The sequence below is a fragment of the Lygodium microphyllum genome, unplaced genomic scaffold (assembly GCF_053477565.2).
Source record: "Lygodium microphyllum isolate KBCC unplaced genomic scaffold, Lygodium_microphyllum_v1.1.10 scaffold_32, whole genome shotgun sequence".
Taxonomy (NCBI): domain Eukaryota; kingdom Viridiplantae; phylum Streptophyta; class Polypodiopsida; order Schizaeales; family Lygodiaceae; genus Lygodium; species Lygodium microphyllum.
The window spans coordinates 7,252,288-7,268,140 of NW_028229515.1; the positions used below are offsets into that span (position 1 = coordinate 7,252,288).

General features: G+C 48.0%; 1 protein-coding gene across 1 annotated transcript; it reads left to right on the forward strand.

Moving 5' to 3' along the window:
- Positions 1 to 479: 479 nt before the first annotated feature.
- Positions 480 to 15,777, forward strand: LOC148009250 (oxidation resistance protein 1-like; the record flags this gene model as incomplete). Its single annotated transcript, XM_087673649.1, has 3 exons — positions 480 to 1,382; positions 1,714 to 1,801; positions 15,672 to 15,777. Coding segments are annotated over exons 1-3 (228 nt in total), but the record flags the coding sequence as incomplete, so codon positions are not given.
- Between the last annotated feature and the right edge of the window lie 76 nt (positions 15,778 to 15,853).

Below are 15,853 nucleotides of genomic sequence, written 5' to 3' on the forward strand. Positions count from 1 at the left end.
CTTCTCCACCCCTACCAGTTGTCGCCCACTATCCACTAGCCCTAGAAGGCTGTGTTTGCTGCTGGCGGCACATCTCAGCCTGCCTTTACTGCATGGGAGGAGTCACCTTCAGCTGGTAATATCCCTACTAGCTGGTTTTCAGTTCTCTGTTGCCGCCTACAACTTGACACATCCCTAGAAGGCTGCGCTTGCTGTTTTCTCTCTCATCTCAGCTTGTTTGATAGTGATCAAGCTCCACTATGCTGTGTTTGCTGCTGCAAGACATCTTCAGAGGCTGCCTTGCTGCATTTTGGGATCTGTCAAAGTACAACTTACTCTCTTACTTATTATCTTTGCCCTGGTCCTTAAGATATGGAAGTTTGAGGTTCGGTATCCATCATTGCATAGTGTGTTTGCTGCATTGAGCATCGTATTCTATTCAGATTCATTCATTTCATTATTCGTTGTGTTCATTGTTTCTAAGTTACCCTAACCCTAACTGTGTTTTATTATTAGTTTGTGCGTTGTTGTATGATTGTATTTGAGTTTTTGTGCGAGGGCATTTCTTTACAAAGGCGTCTACTTGTAGGGCCTCTCATAACATCGTTGGGCAAGGCCAAGTATCTTATGCTCGTGGTTGATGCTTTCTTGAGATATGTTTGGGCTTACTTCTTAGAGCTCAAGTTGGAGGCTTATTCTGGATTTTATGAGTGGAAGCCTTTTGTAGAGAATGAATTTGCTTTTAGGGTTGGAGGAGTTCGAGCTGATCTTGGTGGAGAGTTCTTTGACAAGTTGTAAAGGCAGCCTGGCATTCATATGGAGTTTGCCAATATTGAAGTTTGATACACCATCAAAGAATGGTGTAGTGGAGTGACAAAGTAGGACCATGTGGCCGGTCCATGCTTGAGAGCAGAGGGTTATCCCATATCCTTTGGGCTAAAAGGGTATCGACAGTTATCCCACACTCTTTGGGCTAAAGGGTATTGGTGGTATACAATTGCAATAGGTTCCTGATTGTTGTGTTGCAGGATAGAGAGCCACCTCTGTCTAGTGCTGCCCAGGACAGTGCCACCCACTTCTAGTTGAGCAACTCTAGTTGTTTGCTCAGCTGCCTGCTGCTCCCAAGGTGCTGCCCTGCTGAACCTAGACATCATCAGCTCTAGGGCCACTTTGCCACCTTGCAGGCTAAAGGGTTACGACGGTGGTACACCATTGCAATAGGTCTCCATTTATTGCTTTACAGGATAGAGAGCCATTGAGCTTTACATTTGTTTGCTGTCAGGTTAGGATTTCGCAGGCTTATCCAGGAGAGGGCACAACAACATGCAAGCTATCACAGCAATCATAAGATGGGTGTCTTGTGGTAGTGATGAGTGAAATTCTTAATAGAAGGTTTTTCGAAGGTGCTGCCTCATTCTGTTAATGTAATTAGTTAAAGTGGGATGAACGTAAACTTTCTGTACTTAAAACATCCAGTTAAATATTTTTGCCCCTCCAAAAAGTAAACCTAAAGTTAGAAGCATGCACTCATACTTCTGTGTATCATGCATAAGAATGGGTATCTGTGGGAAAGACCTTGGCAAGTTTCTCTCAAAGTTTTCTGAGTTCTCAGGTTCTTATGCTTTCATGCACAGTTTTTTAAGTGGCTGAGGACTAATAAGCTTCTCTCTTTGCCAACTGGGATTGTTTCTTAGCTTTTAATGCTACCTTTTCTCATGTGCATTTTGTTCTCAGGTATTAACAGGTATTATTTTCTATGCATGAATGAAGGGCTATCCTTTGGTGGAGGCAATCATTTTGCACTTCATCTTGATGAAGACCTGTAAGTTGAATGTTATATTGAGATTTTGACCTTTGTCAGGGGCTTAGAAAGGGTTGGCTTGTTTTTTTTGTGTTGGGATTTGTGGGTTTGGTTGATGGGTTTTTATATAGTTTTCATATTTTGTCCACCACTTAGCATCTCAAAATGCCATGAGATTGAATAGCTAAAGATTTGGAAAAGCAGCTCTCTTCATGGAATTTTGTATGAGATTTTTGGAGCGCTTCCATTGTATGGTAGTGCTATTGGAAATGCAGATATTTGATCCAATGGTACTGTTAAATCATGATTGGAGAATAGTTTTCAGGGTTAGTAGAAACTGAATCATAAAAGAGAATGCAGTTAGATGTTTAACAAAGCACATATAAGGTTCCACATTTGGATTAGACAAATATTTGTTCAATTCCAAGGCTAGAACCACATTTACACTATAGTATAGATAATCTAGTATAGTAAGAAATCAGGATGCCATACATTTAAACCATGGCACGCCTAGAATGATATCAACATGCTTTAGATCCTTTAGTTTTGAAGTCAATCAGCCCATGTTACAACTGAACTTTTCAGATCCTGCTAAGGCACGAGACAATTCCATTCATCCATGATCTGACTCTCAACACAATGAACCAGATATTAAATATCATTTACTGAGGGCTTTACATTTGGAGGTCTTTGCCCTCTTGTGTGAACCATCCTTGTTTGTGGCTAATTTCTTGGCAATCCAAGGTGTTGTGGTTGTTCTTTGCATACTTATATATGTCCTCCATCACAAGAATATGGTAGCAGCAACACAAGAGGGAGATGGGAGGGGAGAGAAGCTCAAACAAAATATTGGATGCCAAATTGTTTTTCTTTCTTTCTTATACATGATAATAGGTAGCACAGTAACAATGTCAGCTGAATATGATGTGTAACAGACTAGTAACTATACTAGAGGATCACCAGGACATATCCAACATGATGTCCAGACCTGTGCCAGTGTCACAATTGTGGGGACCATCATCTTGGTCAATCCATTATCCTGTACTCTTAAGTATCCTCTTAGAGTTTTTGTTTACCCAAGGCCTTGGTAAAGTGTTAGCTATTGGTTCTCTTTTTACTGATATAAATCGAATCGATATCACTTGTAAGGACACTGTCCTTCTATGAAACATTGGGTCCCATGCCACTGTATATCAATTATACTGTCACAAAGTATGACAAGCTCTCTATTTAGATGCTCGTTAAATTAGCCAAATTAGACTGCCCCAAAAATGGCCACACCAGCATCTCTATACTCGATAATGCAACTGTATGTTGCTTTATGCTGTTCCATGTGACACACTACTCCACAGCAAGAATGTAAATCCACTGGTATATCTTATAATGCACTACTGGCCTAATCAGCACTCATGTGACCATGTAGCTCAACATGTTTCTTGGTGTTGTAGAAAAGTCCATGGTGCAAGGCTGACTTCACACATTTCAGCATCTATTCATGGCTTCTTCAAGGTCGACATAAATTCACTCACTAGTCCCGCAACATAACTCAAATGATCAATCATCACATAAATCAAACTCCCTACTATCAGTTCATATGATGTACAGTCTTCTGACAACTCTTCTGCAACTTTACATTTAACTCTGATGGTATATAGATTAGTTTTTATTTTTATTTGGCAAGTAAAAAGTGGCTGATTATATTACTCAAAAAAACTGATTACAACGGAGTGCTCATGCTCAACAGGCTAGCTGGAGCTGATGCAAAGTCACAAGTACATCATGTATACAAGCCTCTCAAGGCGGTCTGGAGGGGATGGGGGCAAGAAGCCATGGAGGGGGGGTGTATCGCCATTTGGGACTGCTTGCCTGCATCACGAAAAGAAGGTCCTGGCCACCCCACGTGCGCATGAATTGACAACGTAGCTCCTGACGAGCCTTGGACTTGCCCTGCACCTGATCCCATCGACCACAGAGGCAGTGGATGATGGAGGTCCATAGCTCTGCTAAGATCGCCTATCCTGAAAGTCTCTCTATGCCGAAAGCCTCCTGACACCGCGCCTTCTAGATATGCCATCCAGTAAGACTCCCTATGATCTCCCATACCTTCGAGCGGTCTGTTGTGGGCTCCAGTACTTGGCGGGTGGGCAGAGCCTCCAAACCGACCACTACGCACGACCCTGCCTTGATAATGAAAATCGTGTCTTGCACCTTGGTCTCATATAGAAGGTGACGGCCCTGGCGAATTGCCTGCCAACAAAGCTCCCCATGAAATACATCCAAGGCTGGGTGCTATACGTCGAAGGATGCGGCATGCTTTTCTCCACCCGAGTTGCGCCGCCTCACAGGACCAAAGTGAGTGCTTTGGGGTTTTCAAAGGTTTTCAACCTCCCTCCTACATCTGGTCAAAGCCAACTTCCCACCGCCAAGCCTCCATGTGCCACCGGCCATAAGAAATAAGAAACCCTCCTCGGCCTCTAGCTATCCCATAGGCGACACCAGAAGGTCCGTCGGAAAGGCTTCGTAATGCTGTGCTCCACCCAGTGCCTATTACGTGACGGCATCCAATCCATATCCTCTTGCATCAATACGTGTCTGCCAATCTTGCCAGTGTACTCTAGGAACCTCGGTGGCTTCTTAGCGACCGTAGTGGCCGGGCATAGCCACTCTCTTGGATCCCACTCCAGCTCATCAAGTGGTCTGCCCTCCCTGATCTAGAGGCGCCACTCCCTGAGCTCCTTTCAGAAGACATAGGGGTCCAGTCGCCATGTCTTCCCTGCAAGCCCACCACCCGAATCCTCCTCCACGAAAGGGGAGCTATCCCCTCATCCTGCTGCCCTTTGTCCAGGGCTAGATGCCCCCCTTCTTGAACAATGAAGAAAGTCCCTTGCGGGGCACCGCCCACTCTACTTGCCACCTGTAGGGGGATGCTTGTTGGTGAAAACCTAGCGGCCCATACCTCCCCGGGCTCTATCGGCTCTGGCATCGGAGGAGCAAGCCACTCCAGAGGTATTGTTGCGTCTATCTCCCTTCTCCTTAACGCCACTCCTCTCTAGTAGCCTGATACTCTCTGCAACACCTCCTCGTCCGCTATCCTATACACCTCTTGCCATGTCCTGATGGTACGAGCGAGACCGGCCTCCCAACCAGCCCATTGGATGTGGGGGCACTCACCAATCTGTGCCCCTTCCCTATCTTTGACCTGGGGGTTCCAGATCACCGGCTGACGGTCTATCTCCTCTTGGCAGCTTGAGGGGCTTTGGATTAGGGCCTTATGGAGGGCCTGCCACACGTGGAGTAAGTTGCGTAGGAAAGGTGATTTGGGGGGGGCGGGGTGATGTGGGCTGACGTGAAGTTCCATCTCAGGGACGGCCTCCACTCATTGCCAAGCCTTGGTCTACAGTCCTGAAGACCCTCCTACAATAAGACCTTCCAAGTCTGCCTGCCTGGTGTGAGGCCGTGGACAACTAGCTTGCCCAAGAGGGCCATACTCTGATACTCTGGGTCTACGATCCCAAGCTCTCCCTCTGACCGATGCTGTATGATGGTCGCCTACGCCACCTTGGCCCTGGAATCTTTGGAGCCATCTGACCCTGACCAAAGGAAGTTCTGCACTAGGCAGTGAAGCTATACTACGCAGGATGAGGAGAAGCACCAACACAAGGTGATGTACCAGGCCGTTGCTAGGAGGATCTGGTTAACCACCAGGGCTCAACCAGCAAGTGAGAGACGAGCCATGCTCCAGTAAGTCTGTTTCCTCCAAATAGAATCAAGGACAGGAATAAACTGTTAGGCAGGAGTGATGTTGAGTTCCACCTAGAACCCTAGGTACCGGACGGTCTTCCCTTTGCTCACCCATCTAAATCCCAGGTGGACACCCCACTCCGTCCTAGAGTCCGGGTCTGTGAGGAAACCAACCTACTTTCACAAGTTGATTTTCGCTCCTGCTGTAGAGCAGAACACATCAAGAGCCAGCCTCACTCTCTCTAGCATCAACTCATTGTCCTCTATGTAGAGTGCTGTATCATCTATATACTCTGAGTTTAACAACTTAGTCTCCTCTCTCACTGCAAGTCGGAGGCTGCGTAATTCGCTCACCCGTGACCTGAGGAAGTGAGACATTACCTCTACAAAGGGTAGAAACAAGTATGAGGCCAGGGGGCAGCCCTGTCGGACAGATCTCTCCAGCCGAAACTCCTCCCCTTGCCTTCCATCTATGAGAACCCTGCTAGTGGCCGATCTGTAAAGTGTGGAGACCTTGCGAATCCAAACCTGGGGGAAACCCAACCTCACTATGGTGCCCTCTAGGAAATCCCAGTCCACCTCGTCATAAGCTTTCTCGAAATCCAGAAGTAGTACTACCAATATTTGCACACTGTGATGAGCCCACTCTGTCGCCTCAAAGAAGGTAAATACATTGTCTAGGATGCTCTTGTCCTGGACAAAGCCTGTCTGTGTGTCATGGATGATGTCTGGAAGCACGGGGCGTAGTCGCCTACCAATCATCTTTGCTAGTGCCTTATAGGCCATTGACAATAAGTTGATTAGTCTCCACTGGGAAAGCTCTAACCGGTCTCCCCCTTCGGGGAGAAGGCTGATAAGGCCTGCTGAAAGACTCCATGGCATCTGTCCTGAAGTGAAAATCTCTTGGAAGGCCATCAATAGGGGGTCGTTCACCACTTCTCAGTAGGTAGTGAAGAAGGCCTTAGAGAGGCTATCCTCTCCTGGGCATTTCTGCCCATCGTGTGTTTGGAAAGCCTCCTCTAGTTCCTTCTCTGTGAAGGGTGCTAGGAGGGAGCGTCCCATCTCTTCTGTGACAAGGGACGGGATGTGATCCCAGACCTACTGTCTACATTTTAGTCCTCTAGCTGAGGCTGTCTCCTGTTGGAAAAGGTGCGTGTAGTAGTCGGTGGCAATCTCTATCACCTCGTCTGGGCTAGAATGAGTCCTTCCATACTGATCTTGAAGGCTACGCATTTGCTCTCCTGCAATGCGAGGCTGGTGCACCTGGAAGAACTTCTTGCACATTGTGTCCCCCTTTCGCGCCTAGAAGGCTGCTAAGGTGCGGAAAGAGAACTCCAAGCGGCTGTCCTCTAGGCTAGTAATGGCTGCTCGCGCACACACCTATTCGTGGAGGGTGGGATCCCTTGGTGCCTCCTCTAGTAATCTTTGCATGGCTGCAAGGTCCCGCCGGAGTGCTCTCTTCTCCTCCCAGCATTGCTGCCTGGCTTGTAAGGTTGCCTCTTGGCAGATTCTGCTCGACTTGGCTAGGACCTTAGCAACCTCCTCTGCTATCCGGTCCCTCCTGCCTCACTCTTTGGTCCACATCTGCTCTATTTGCCTCGTCACCTCCTCCCTTCTATAGATCGAATTAGGGATTTGACAGGATCGTGTGTCTAGAGCAGATGCTGGGGGATCAAGTGTCAGGAGAACCGGGCAATGATCGGACAATGTGGTGCCGGCCAACTGCTCAATCTGGCCTCCACGAGAGCCTCCCCAGTCTCCCACATAAAACCTGTCCAGCCGCTCCAGCGACCTCTCCCTCCTGTGGAAGGCAAGGTCTCTCCAGGTATCACGTGCTCCTACTGCCAACAAAAAGACCTCCCATGCCTCTTGCTCCTCCCAGCCATGCCCTGGTAGTTTCTGCCTCTGCCCTGCTGGTCCTCCAAAGCTTGCAGATTGTTGAAGTCCCCTCCAACGATCCAAGAGTCCACCTCTGGGAGTCCATCTGCAATCTCCACCCAGAACCTGCTGCGTGTCCTAACCTCCGTAGGGGCATAGACATTGAGGACTGCAAGGCACGAGTCCCCAATATCCAATCTAATCCATAGAACCCTCCCTGCCACTATCGTCCCGTGGTCTCGTACACAGGCGGTGAGACTCAGACCAATAGAGGTGCATACGTCTCCACTCTTGCCGTGGGCACCTATGGCATGCTCCCAGTACGTGTGTGAGCTGCCGGGGAGTACCTTCCCTACCCATTGGGCCTAGGTGGAGGTGAGCTTGTGCTCCTGTAGAAGTAAGATGTTGATCTGTCTGGCAAGGGTAGGCTGTAGCTCTTGCCGAACAATCAACTTCCTGGAATCACGTGCCCCACTGTAGTAGAGACTATTCACATTCCAGGATGCAAGGTGTAAGCTCATGGGGAAACCTGTGACTGACTGAACATGCATCTGCTCGGTGTGGAAGCTGCTGACGAGGAGGAAAAACTATGAGGTATGCAAGTATGCTTTGCCGCTGGTCTGGATGGCAAACTCTAGTCCCCCATGGTGGCCCTTGGCCGGGACCATAGGGGTGATAGATGCTCCAGGTGGTACTATCAATGCATCTATCTAAGAGTCGTGACTCTGTACATTGGTAGAAACGGGCCGCTTGTGCCAGGGGCCACTTGATCACATCCCTCGGAGCCCTCCACTGTGGAGGGGCTCGAAAGATAATGCTCAAGTGTGGGACCTCGGCACCAGCCCACCAAGTAATGTCCATCATGCAACTAGGCCACTGCTGTGCAAACAGTGCTAGTTCTTCTTCTTCCATCCATTGGGAGATGTGGTCCGCCACCTGGCTCTTCAACTCCTCTATCTGTGTAGTCGTTCAATCCTGTGAGTGAGAGGACTGAAGAAAGAAGGCGTAGTTTGGTCCATTCAGTGGTGCTAGTAGATGGACCTTGCTCCTCCTTGACTTATGAACCGCGAAGATCCCCACCTCTAAAGGTAGTGGGAACTCTCTGCGCCCCGCAACTCTCAGGTAGGACTGTGGGCCACTGCGGAAGAACTCCTATGGTAATAGCTATGCCTTTCTCACGAAAGTGTGATGGGCGGCAGGGGTGGATGAGCTGGTGGCTGTGTGGGAGGGGGAAGACTGTTGGTGTGAGGAGGATGTAGGCGTGTGTGGCTCACTATCTCTTGTGGAAGGAGGGGGGTGGATCTGGGGGGGTTCACTTGAATTGGGTGCGGATCAGGAGGGGTGCTCCGTAGGGGAGGTGGTGGGGGGGAAGAGGATCGAGGGATGGTGGGATGGACGGAGGTGTGTAGCGGGTATGGGGGGGGGCTGATGGCCCTAGAAATGGGGGATTGTGGGCTAGGGTCAATGGGGGGGAACATGGGATGTGGGGGGGCGGGTGGGTGTGGGGGACTATGGGATTTCAAGTGAGGTGGTCTGTGGTGCGGGTGGTGGATGTGGGGGGGCTATGGTCTTGCCGGGTGGGGCGGGCAGGGGGGATGTGGAGTGCTATGTCGAGGGGGCGTCGCGCGCCCACCTGCACCCTGCTGATGAGGCTGGGTTTGAGGAGTTGGTTGCACCCTCCGTCTCCCTCTCTGTCGACTCTGGACCCGTGTGAAGCCGTCAGCGTCCACCTGCAGGCCTGTCGGCAAAGCCGCCTTGGCTCCGAAGTGTGTACAGTCTGCTACCTGGTGTCCAAAGTCGTGGCAACGCAGGCATTGCCTTGGTTGCCCAGTCACAATGACCTACTGCCTAAAGGAGTGACCTCCTGACTCGATCTCCAAGAACTTTGGTATACACTTTGTGTCTTTCACGGCCACACGAACCTTTGGGACTCTTGCAGCTGTCACTGCATCCGCAAAGGAGGCAGGAAGAACTGTGCCGAATAGCTGTCCAAAGTTCTCCACTAATTGGCGGTACTCTACCACCAGTCCGGGGGATAGTAAAGCGACTGGGTGTCTGAGAAATCTGTTGTGGAGCATAAATGTCTCCACTGTGAAGCTGCTATACCAAGGAACCATGTAGATGACCCCCTTCGTGGAGGCATAGGGCGAGCTCTCCACTAACTCACGAGCTGTGTCCGCAGAGGTGAGTCAAACCATGAAGATTTCTTGGCCCATGAGGACTGCCTCCACGATTTGCACTGTGCCAATGCGCAACGTGGAGTGGAGCCAATCCCGCAGCTGGGCCCTTGATTGGGAGTGTCCTACGACCTGACCAAAGATCGCTGTTTCTTTCAACTCCAACTCTGTGGCCCGAATGGCCAGGAGTTGTTCCTTAGAGAGGATGATGCGCAAGGTGTTTGACTGGGGGGCACTCGCAGAATGCGCCGGCGTCTGACTAGAGGTTTCCATTGCGCGTCCCTACTGGGAACCTGCCAATCACAATCATGTGCTACCGGGGGGGGGGAGGGGGGAAAATTCCTGTTTTCCAAACAGTGGTGTGATTGCTTGGCCTGGGCCTCAGGGCGGGGGAGTGCGCCCGGGAGGGGCGGGGGGAGCTGCCTGCAGCTAGAGGAGAAAAGGCGGAGCGCAGGCAGGTCCAGATCGGGCGGCCGGGTGTGGGCAGGCTCAGGGTGGGCGGGCAGAGGCAGGGTGGACGGGCAGGCAGCGGATTCAGGGCGAGCAGGTGGTTGCAGGGCAGGTGGCCGCAAGGCGGGGGGGGGGGGGGGGGGGGAGGGTTGGCGAAGGGGGAGACTGGCGAACGGGGGTTGGGGGGGGGGGGGGTTTGTCGAATGGGAGGGAGGAGGACTGGCACAGGGTGGGGGGGGGAAACTGGCGCAGGCGGGGGCAGGGGAGGACTGGCACAGCGGTGGTTCGAACGGGGATGGGGAGCAGCAACGATGCGATGGCGGGGAGCAGCTTTTGAAAATCCAGGAGTTAGGTACTACAATGTCACTATAGATTGGTTTATGAGCTACTATCTTTACATTTTACTTCAATGGTACATATTGGTTTGTAAGCTACCATCCCAATGGGATAATCTTGAAATGTGTTTCAGCTGGCCATATTGCCTATGCAAAGCCAAATTTCCTCATCATGTCTCATAACATCAATGCCCAACAAGTATTGTAGCTCACTCAGGTCCATCTTGCTTTACATACAATAGGTTATGCATGGGTTTTGGATCAGCCTAGGCCCCAGTCATACATTCCCAGAGTGTACCATTGGATGTTATTATGCTGGATTTTGTCTCATTTGATGGATCAGAAGTCTATTCCTGTTCCTAGGGTGAGAGGATCTTTGTCCTTATAGGAATTGTTTTCATTGTAATTGTTCATCAACTTAAACATGCTTGGTAACTTGGATCATTCTACCTGGACTCCTAGACAAGTTCACTGTGTACATAAAAGTTTTTTGATTATTGAATTAAACAGTGTCCTTAGAAGCAACAATCATAAAGCGTTGTGCTTGATACTGTAGATCCTTCTTCTGTGATTCTTGGACAAGTTCATTGTGTCTAGGTGCTTTCTTTGGGTTTCTCAAACTCTCAGGAGGTATCAATTTATCATATTAATGGTTTCTACAGATGCCAACTTACCTTATTTTTTCAGCTTAAGGATTTTGTTGTTGTATCACGCGACTTCTATTGCATGGACGTCTTCAAGGACATAGAGTACACATTAACATTGATGATAGTGCCCATATTTTAACGACCTATTCTTTGGTTCATCATGAGCAAGAATCACTACGTGAATTTTGCATCAACAAGGGTTTTAGATGTCGAAGGGGATGCTATTGTAAATGGCTTCGTATACATCATGAGGCATCAAAACTACCTCAAACTTCGCTCTCTCTCCATTTTGAACTTGATTGCTTGCACAAGTGTTGAAAATCTTCACCATTCAACAACAAATTATTAACTCAAATTTAAAAGAAACACGTATTAAATAATTTAAAAATAGAGATAAGAAAGAAGAGAAATAGAGAAATCATACACTACACAATATTGGGCATAATCTCCCCCATTCATGGGTGAGCATCTCCCCTAGATGAATATATTTACAATATTCAATTAAGTCCTTAGTATCCAGTGCACATTGGTATCTGGTGGACCTAAATCTAGGTAAACAGACATATGTTGAAACCCAAGCAGAGGGGGTGGCTGGAAAATCAAGTTTATCAGGATACAGTGGTTTTGATTCTGGAAGGATTGTAAGATCTTTGGAGAAAAGACAGTGAAAGCTGAGAATGTGCCTCAATGGAGTCCAAAAGTGGGAAAAGGCCAAATGCTTTGCTGCCACCATCACCTTGACACCTGTGACAGGCAGCCACATCTCTCTTGCTTGGGTTCCCACCCTGATTTTCTCAGAAAGACAATGAAATGCTACCATGGGGCAGTGGCTAGCATCAACCTCTAGACCCTTGCTGGGTAAGAGAGAGAACTCACCATAGTCATCACTTGCTTGCATTTGTCCCCCATGCCCATGCTTCCTACTAGTACTGTCCCATACCACCCTATTCAAAGATGGAGTGGATTCGTCTTGTTGGACCATCCCAGTTAGGTGAGCTTCCAGTGGCTTTATGCATCTCATCATGTTGTGTAGTAGAGAGCAGGTTGTTACTATGGTACCAACGAAATGACCCCATAGATCCAACTTGTAACACACCATGGGTCAAGTCCAATGTCCAATACCACCACTGCAGACATAGGACGGCAGTCCCAGGGCTTAGGGTCAGTGATTAAATGAACCCTTGTGCCCATTGTGTACAACTCCTTGACTTAACAGTTAGGGCTGTTCACACCTAGTGGCACACAGGGCATTTTCTTATCAACATTTTAAAAAGAACAAATCCCTCATGTTCATGCTGTGGTCTCTTGCACAGCATGTGTTCAGAAATGTTTACATCAAGTGGCAAGAGAAGTCATTATGTTAGTTGTAGCTTGACAGGCTACAATCAAGAGTGTTATGCATAGAAGTGGGAAATGCTCTGAAATGCCTCTTGGAAGGATCCGAAACTCTGAAACATGAGTGGCAAGAGAAGTCATTATGTTAGTGGTAGCTTGACATGCTACAATCAAGAGTGTTAGGCATAGAAGTGGGAAATGTTGTGAAATGCCTCTTTGAAGGTCCCGAAACACCTGAAACACCAAAACATAAGGAGATGGGCCTGAAACATGTTTCCCCAGGTGAGACTTGATGTGGCATTTCGGCTTGGGCAAACATTTCAGGTTTTCATTTTTTCGTTTTTAATGTTTTGTATTAGTTGTTTTTAATGTTATTGTTGTTATCCTTTTAATGTTTACTTTCAGCTGTTTTTAATTTATTGTTTTTATTATTTTAATGTTATCACTTTTAATGTTTCGACTTTCTTTAAGTGCTGTTGTTTTTGATGTTTTACTTTTATTTGAGTCAACGGGTTTCGTGGTACGAACCAGTCCACAGGCACACGATCTTTTCTAACTTTTGGAAGTTCGTGCCAAATTGCGATTGCTTCTCTCTACCATTATAACAGCCTCAATCAGTTGCTATGCTTAGAATGACCAGAACATATCCTCTCTCCTTCTTGCCTCAATGTGCCAACAGAACAAAAATAAGCATAAAAATTTTAATAAACAGATTGTCACTCAGCCTCTGGACTGCACTGACACACCTATATCTCTCTTTTTCACAGCACTTCACACTTTGATGTCTAGTGACGACCAACATTGTACATGGTTTTGTCTCACAGGATGATTTTGACCTCAGAAGACGTTAATATTTATCTCTCTCTCTCTCTCTCTCTCTCTCTCTCTCTCTCATATCTATATTAGAGTCCACTTGCCAACAAACTTCAGTTATTAGCATAAAAGCAGGCTCTCTCTCTCTCTCATGCATAAACTAGATACAGCAAATTCAACAGATACAAAAGGGTGAGAGTGTAAGAGGAATGCTGGAGCTAGATGGGCCACTTCACAAAGGATTGTGTTTTGACGAGATTTTGTTGCGTGGGCATGGGCCTTTGTTGCCAATGTCTCCAGTACACTATCTTCAAAGAAGCCTCCTAGTATTGCAAAGGGATTGGGTCTTTGATGTTCGGCCTGCAAGGAAGAAGGTGCGTCGGTAGGACCTGAGATACTTGTGATCTTCGCTTCTTTGCTATTGTCACGGTTGCCATTGGGGGGTAGTGTATCCTTGGTAGGAGCAGGAACTCAAGTAGCAGGCGCATCGGGTGATTTATCTTGGCAGTGCAAATAACTGTGGAGGGGGTCCTATGAAGAAGAAGGCTCAATAGGTGCTGTGGACAGGGATGTCTCCTTCACCTCTCCCTTATTGGATTTTGTCCATCCCTATGTTTCCCAAGTCCGAAGAAAAAGCTGGCTACTTGCCTTTAGATTGTCTAGGCTGAATAATCTGTTGGCTGGGCAGAAGACGGAGCCATGTTTTGGTCCTTGTCCACAGGCTGATCCACCAGGGTGCTCTTTTGGTCTGGCCATTCAACCATGAAGTGACCCAATTGACCGCACAAGAAACAGTGACTAGTAAAAGTACCCCACTTGAGCCAGAACCAAAGAGGCTGCATGCAGCTACAATTGAGGTGCAACGAGTTGGGTCTCTTTGTGGCCGTATCCCATAGCTTACACAGTTCATTTTTGTTGGCTCCATTCAGCCATGAAGTGACCCAATTGACTGCACAAGAAACAGTGACTAGTAAAAGTACCCCACTTGAGCCAGAACCAAAGAGGCCGCATGCAGCTACAATTGAGGTGCAATGAGTTGGGTCTCTTTGTGGCCGTATCCCATAGCTTGCACAGTTCATTTTTGTTGGCTCCTTTTAGATGCGGGGGTACCAGCACATGGCCTATGGCAGCCATTGCATCCTTGAACAGCCGGGCAACTCTGCACTTCTACTCATATTGGGCATGCCTGCTTGAGTAAACATTGGAAATCTGCCATTGGATGCCATGAGACGATATGCGGCAACTGTTTATCAAATAAAAGGGACTACTGATTGAGGAGGAGATCCTGTGCGGAAGTAGAAAGAAACATAACCTCATAGAATCCACGCAAAAAAGCAAAGATCTCCTCCTCACAATCAGTTTGAAGGGCAGATGTCAGCCACTAATGGATCTTGGCAAGCACGAGAATACCGCTGGTAAGGAGAGAATAATGTCTCACTCGTGAAAAGTAGAAAAGGAGCGAAGGACCTCTTGAGCATGCACTTGTGTATCCAAAATTTTCTCCTATGCACTGGCAGGAATAGCTCAATGGTTATGCTCGACATATTCCTCCAAGAGAGGATTTGCAAACTCCAGAAACTGTTCTCAATTTGGCTCTTGCAAATCCTGCGAAATAAAAGCCACTTGAGCATACGAGCGAGGTAGAGAATTACCCAAATTAGGGGCCTTAGGAGTAGCAGTAAATCCATCATGGAGACACTTGCTGCATGGCTGAACATTAGAAGGGAGTGAAACCATCTCGTCAGTGCAGGGTGTCATGTCTTCTTCCACTTCTACATCCACGTCCGGTGGACCCAAGGCTGCGACAGGCTGGTCAACACAGTCCATATTCAGGCCTGCCATAAGGTAAGGGAGCTGTCAGCAGCAGGTGAGCAAAAGGCATTTGACAGGACAGGGGGGCACCAGCAGGCCTATCACTTGAGTAGGCTGGGGAAAGCGAGGCCAGGCAAGAGCTCAAAAACAGGGCAGTGGGGTAGAAGAAACAGGGAGGGGGAATGCAGAACAGGGGCAGAGGGGCCCTGAACAGGCCTCGGCCTGAACAGAGCAACGGGGCCCCAGGGCAGGACAAGGACAATGGTGCCCCAAGCAGGGCATATGGGACCCAGGGAAGGGTGATAGGGCCTTGGGCTGGGCGATGAGCAGGGTAGGGCAGGCTCTCTCTCTGTCTCTCTCTAACAATACAAGAGTCACCTCTTTCTCTCTCTCTCTCACATAAAACTTGGAAATTAGAAAGCTTTGATTGGCATGAAACTTGTATTCTAAGTTCTAGCTTCTAAGCTCCTAGGCTTTAAGCTCCTGCCCCCCCCGGGCGACGACAATGTGTTTCTGTTCTGTTTCCCCCTTTCCCTCAACTATGGTGTTAGGCCAGTGTTCCCGCCCACTGAATTAGGTTCTGTGCAGATCTGCTGCCTTGTATTGTCATATTATTCATTTGCATTTTGATGCATGAAGAGCAATGTTTTCTATGTGTGATATTCAATTTTCTGTGTGCCTAAAACTAATGTTTCTTTCACAGACTGAATGGATCAAGTGGATCTTGTGACACCTTTGGAAACAGTTGCCTGGCTGGATCAACAGAATTTCCCCTTTCAAATGTGGAGGTGAGTTTCCTTCAAGTCAAAGTATGCTAATGATTATGACAAATTATCTATGCCTGACAACGATTGATTTTTGGTTCAGGTTTGGGGCTTTGCTCAT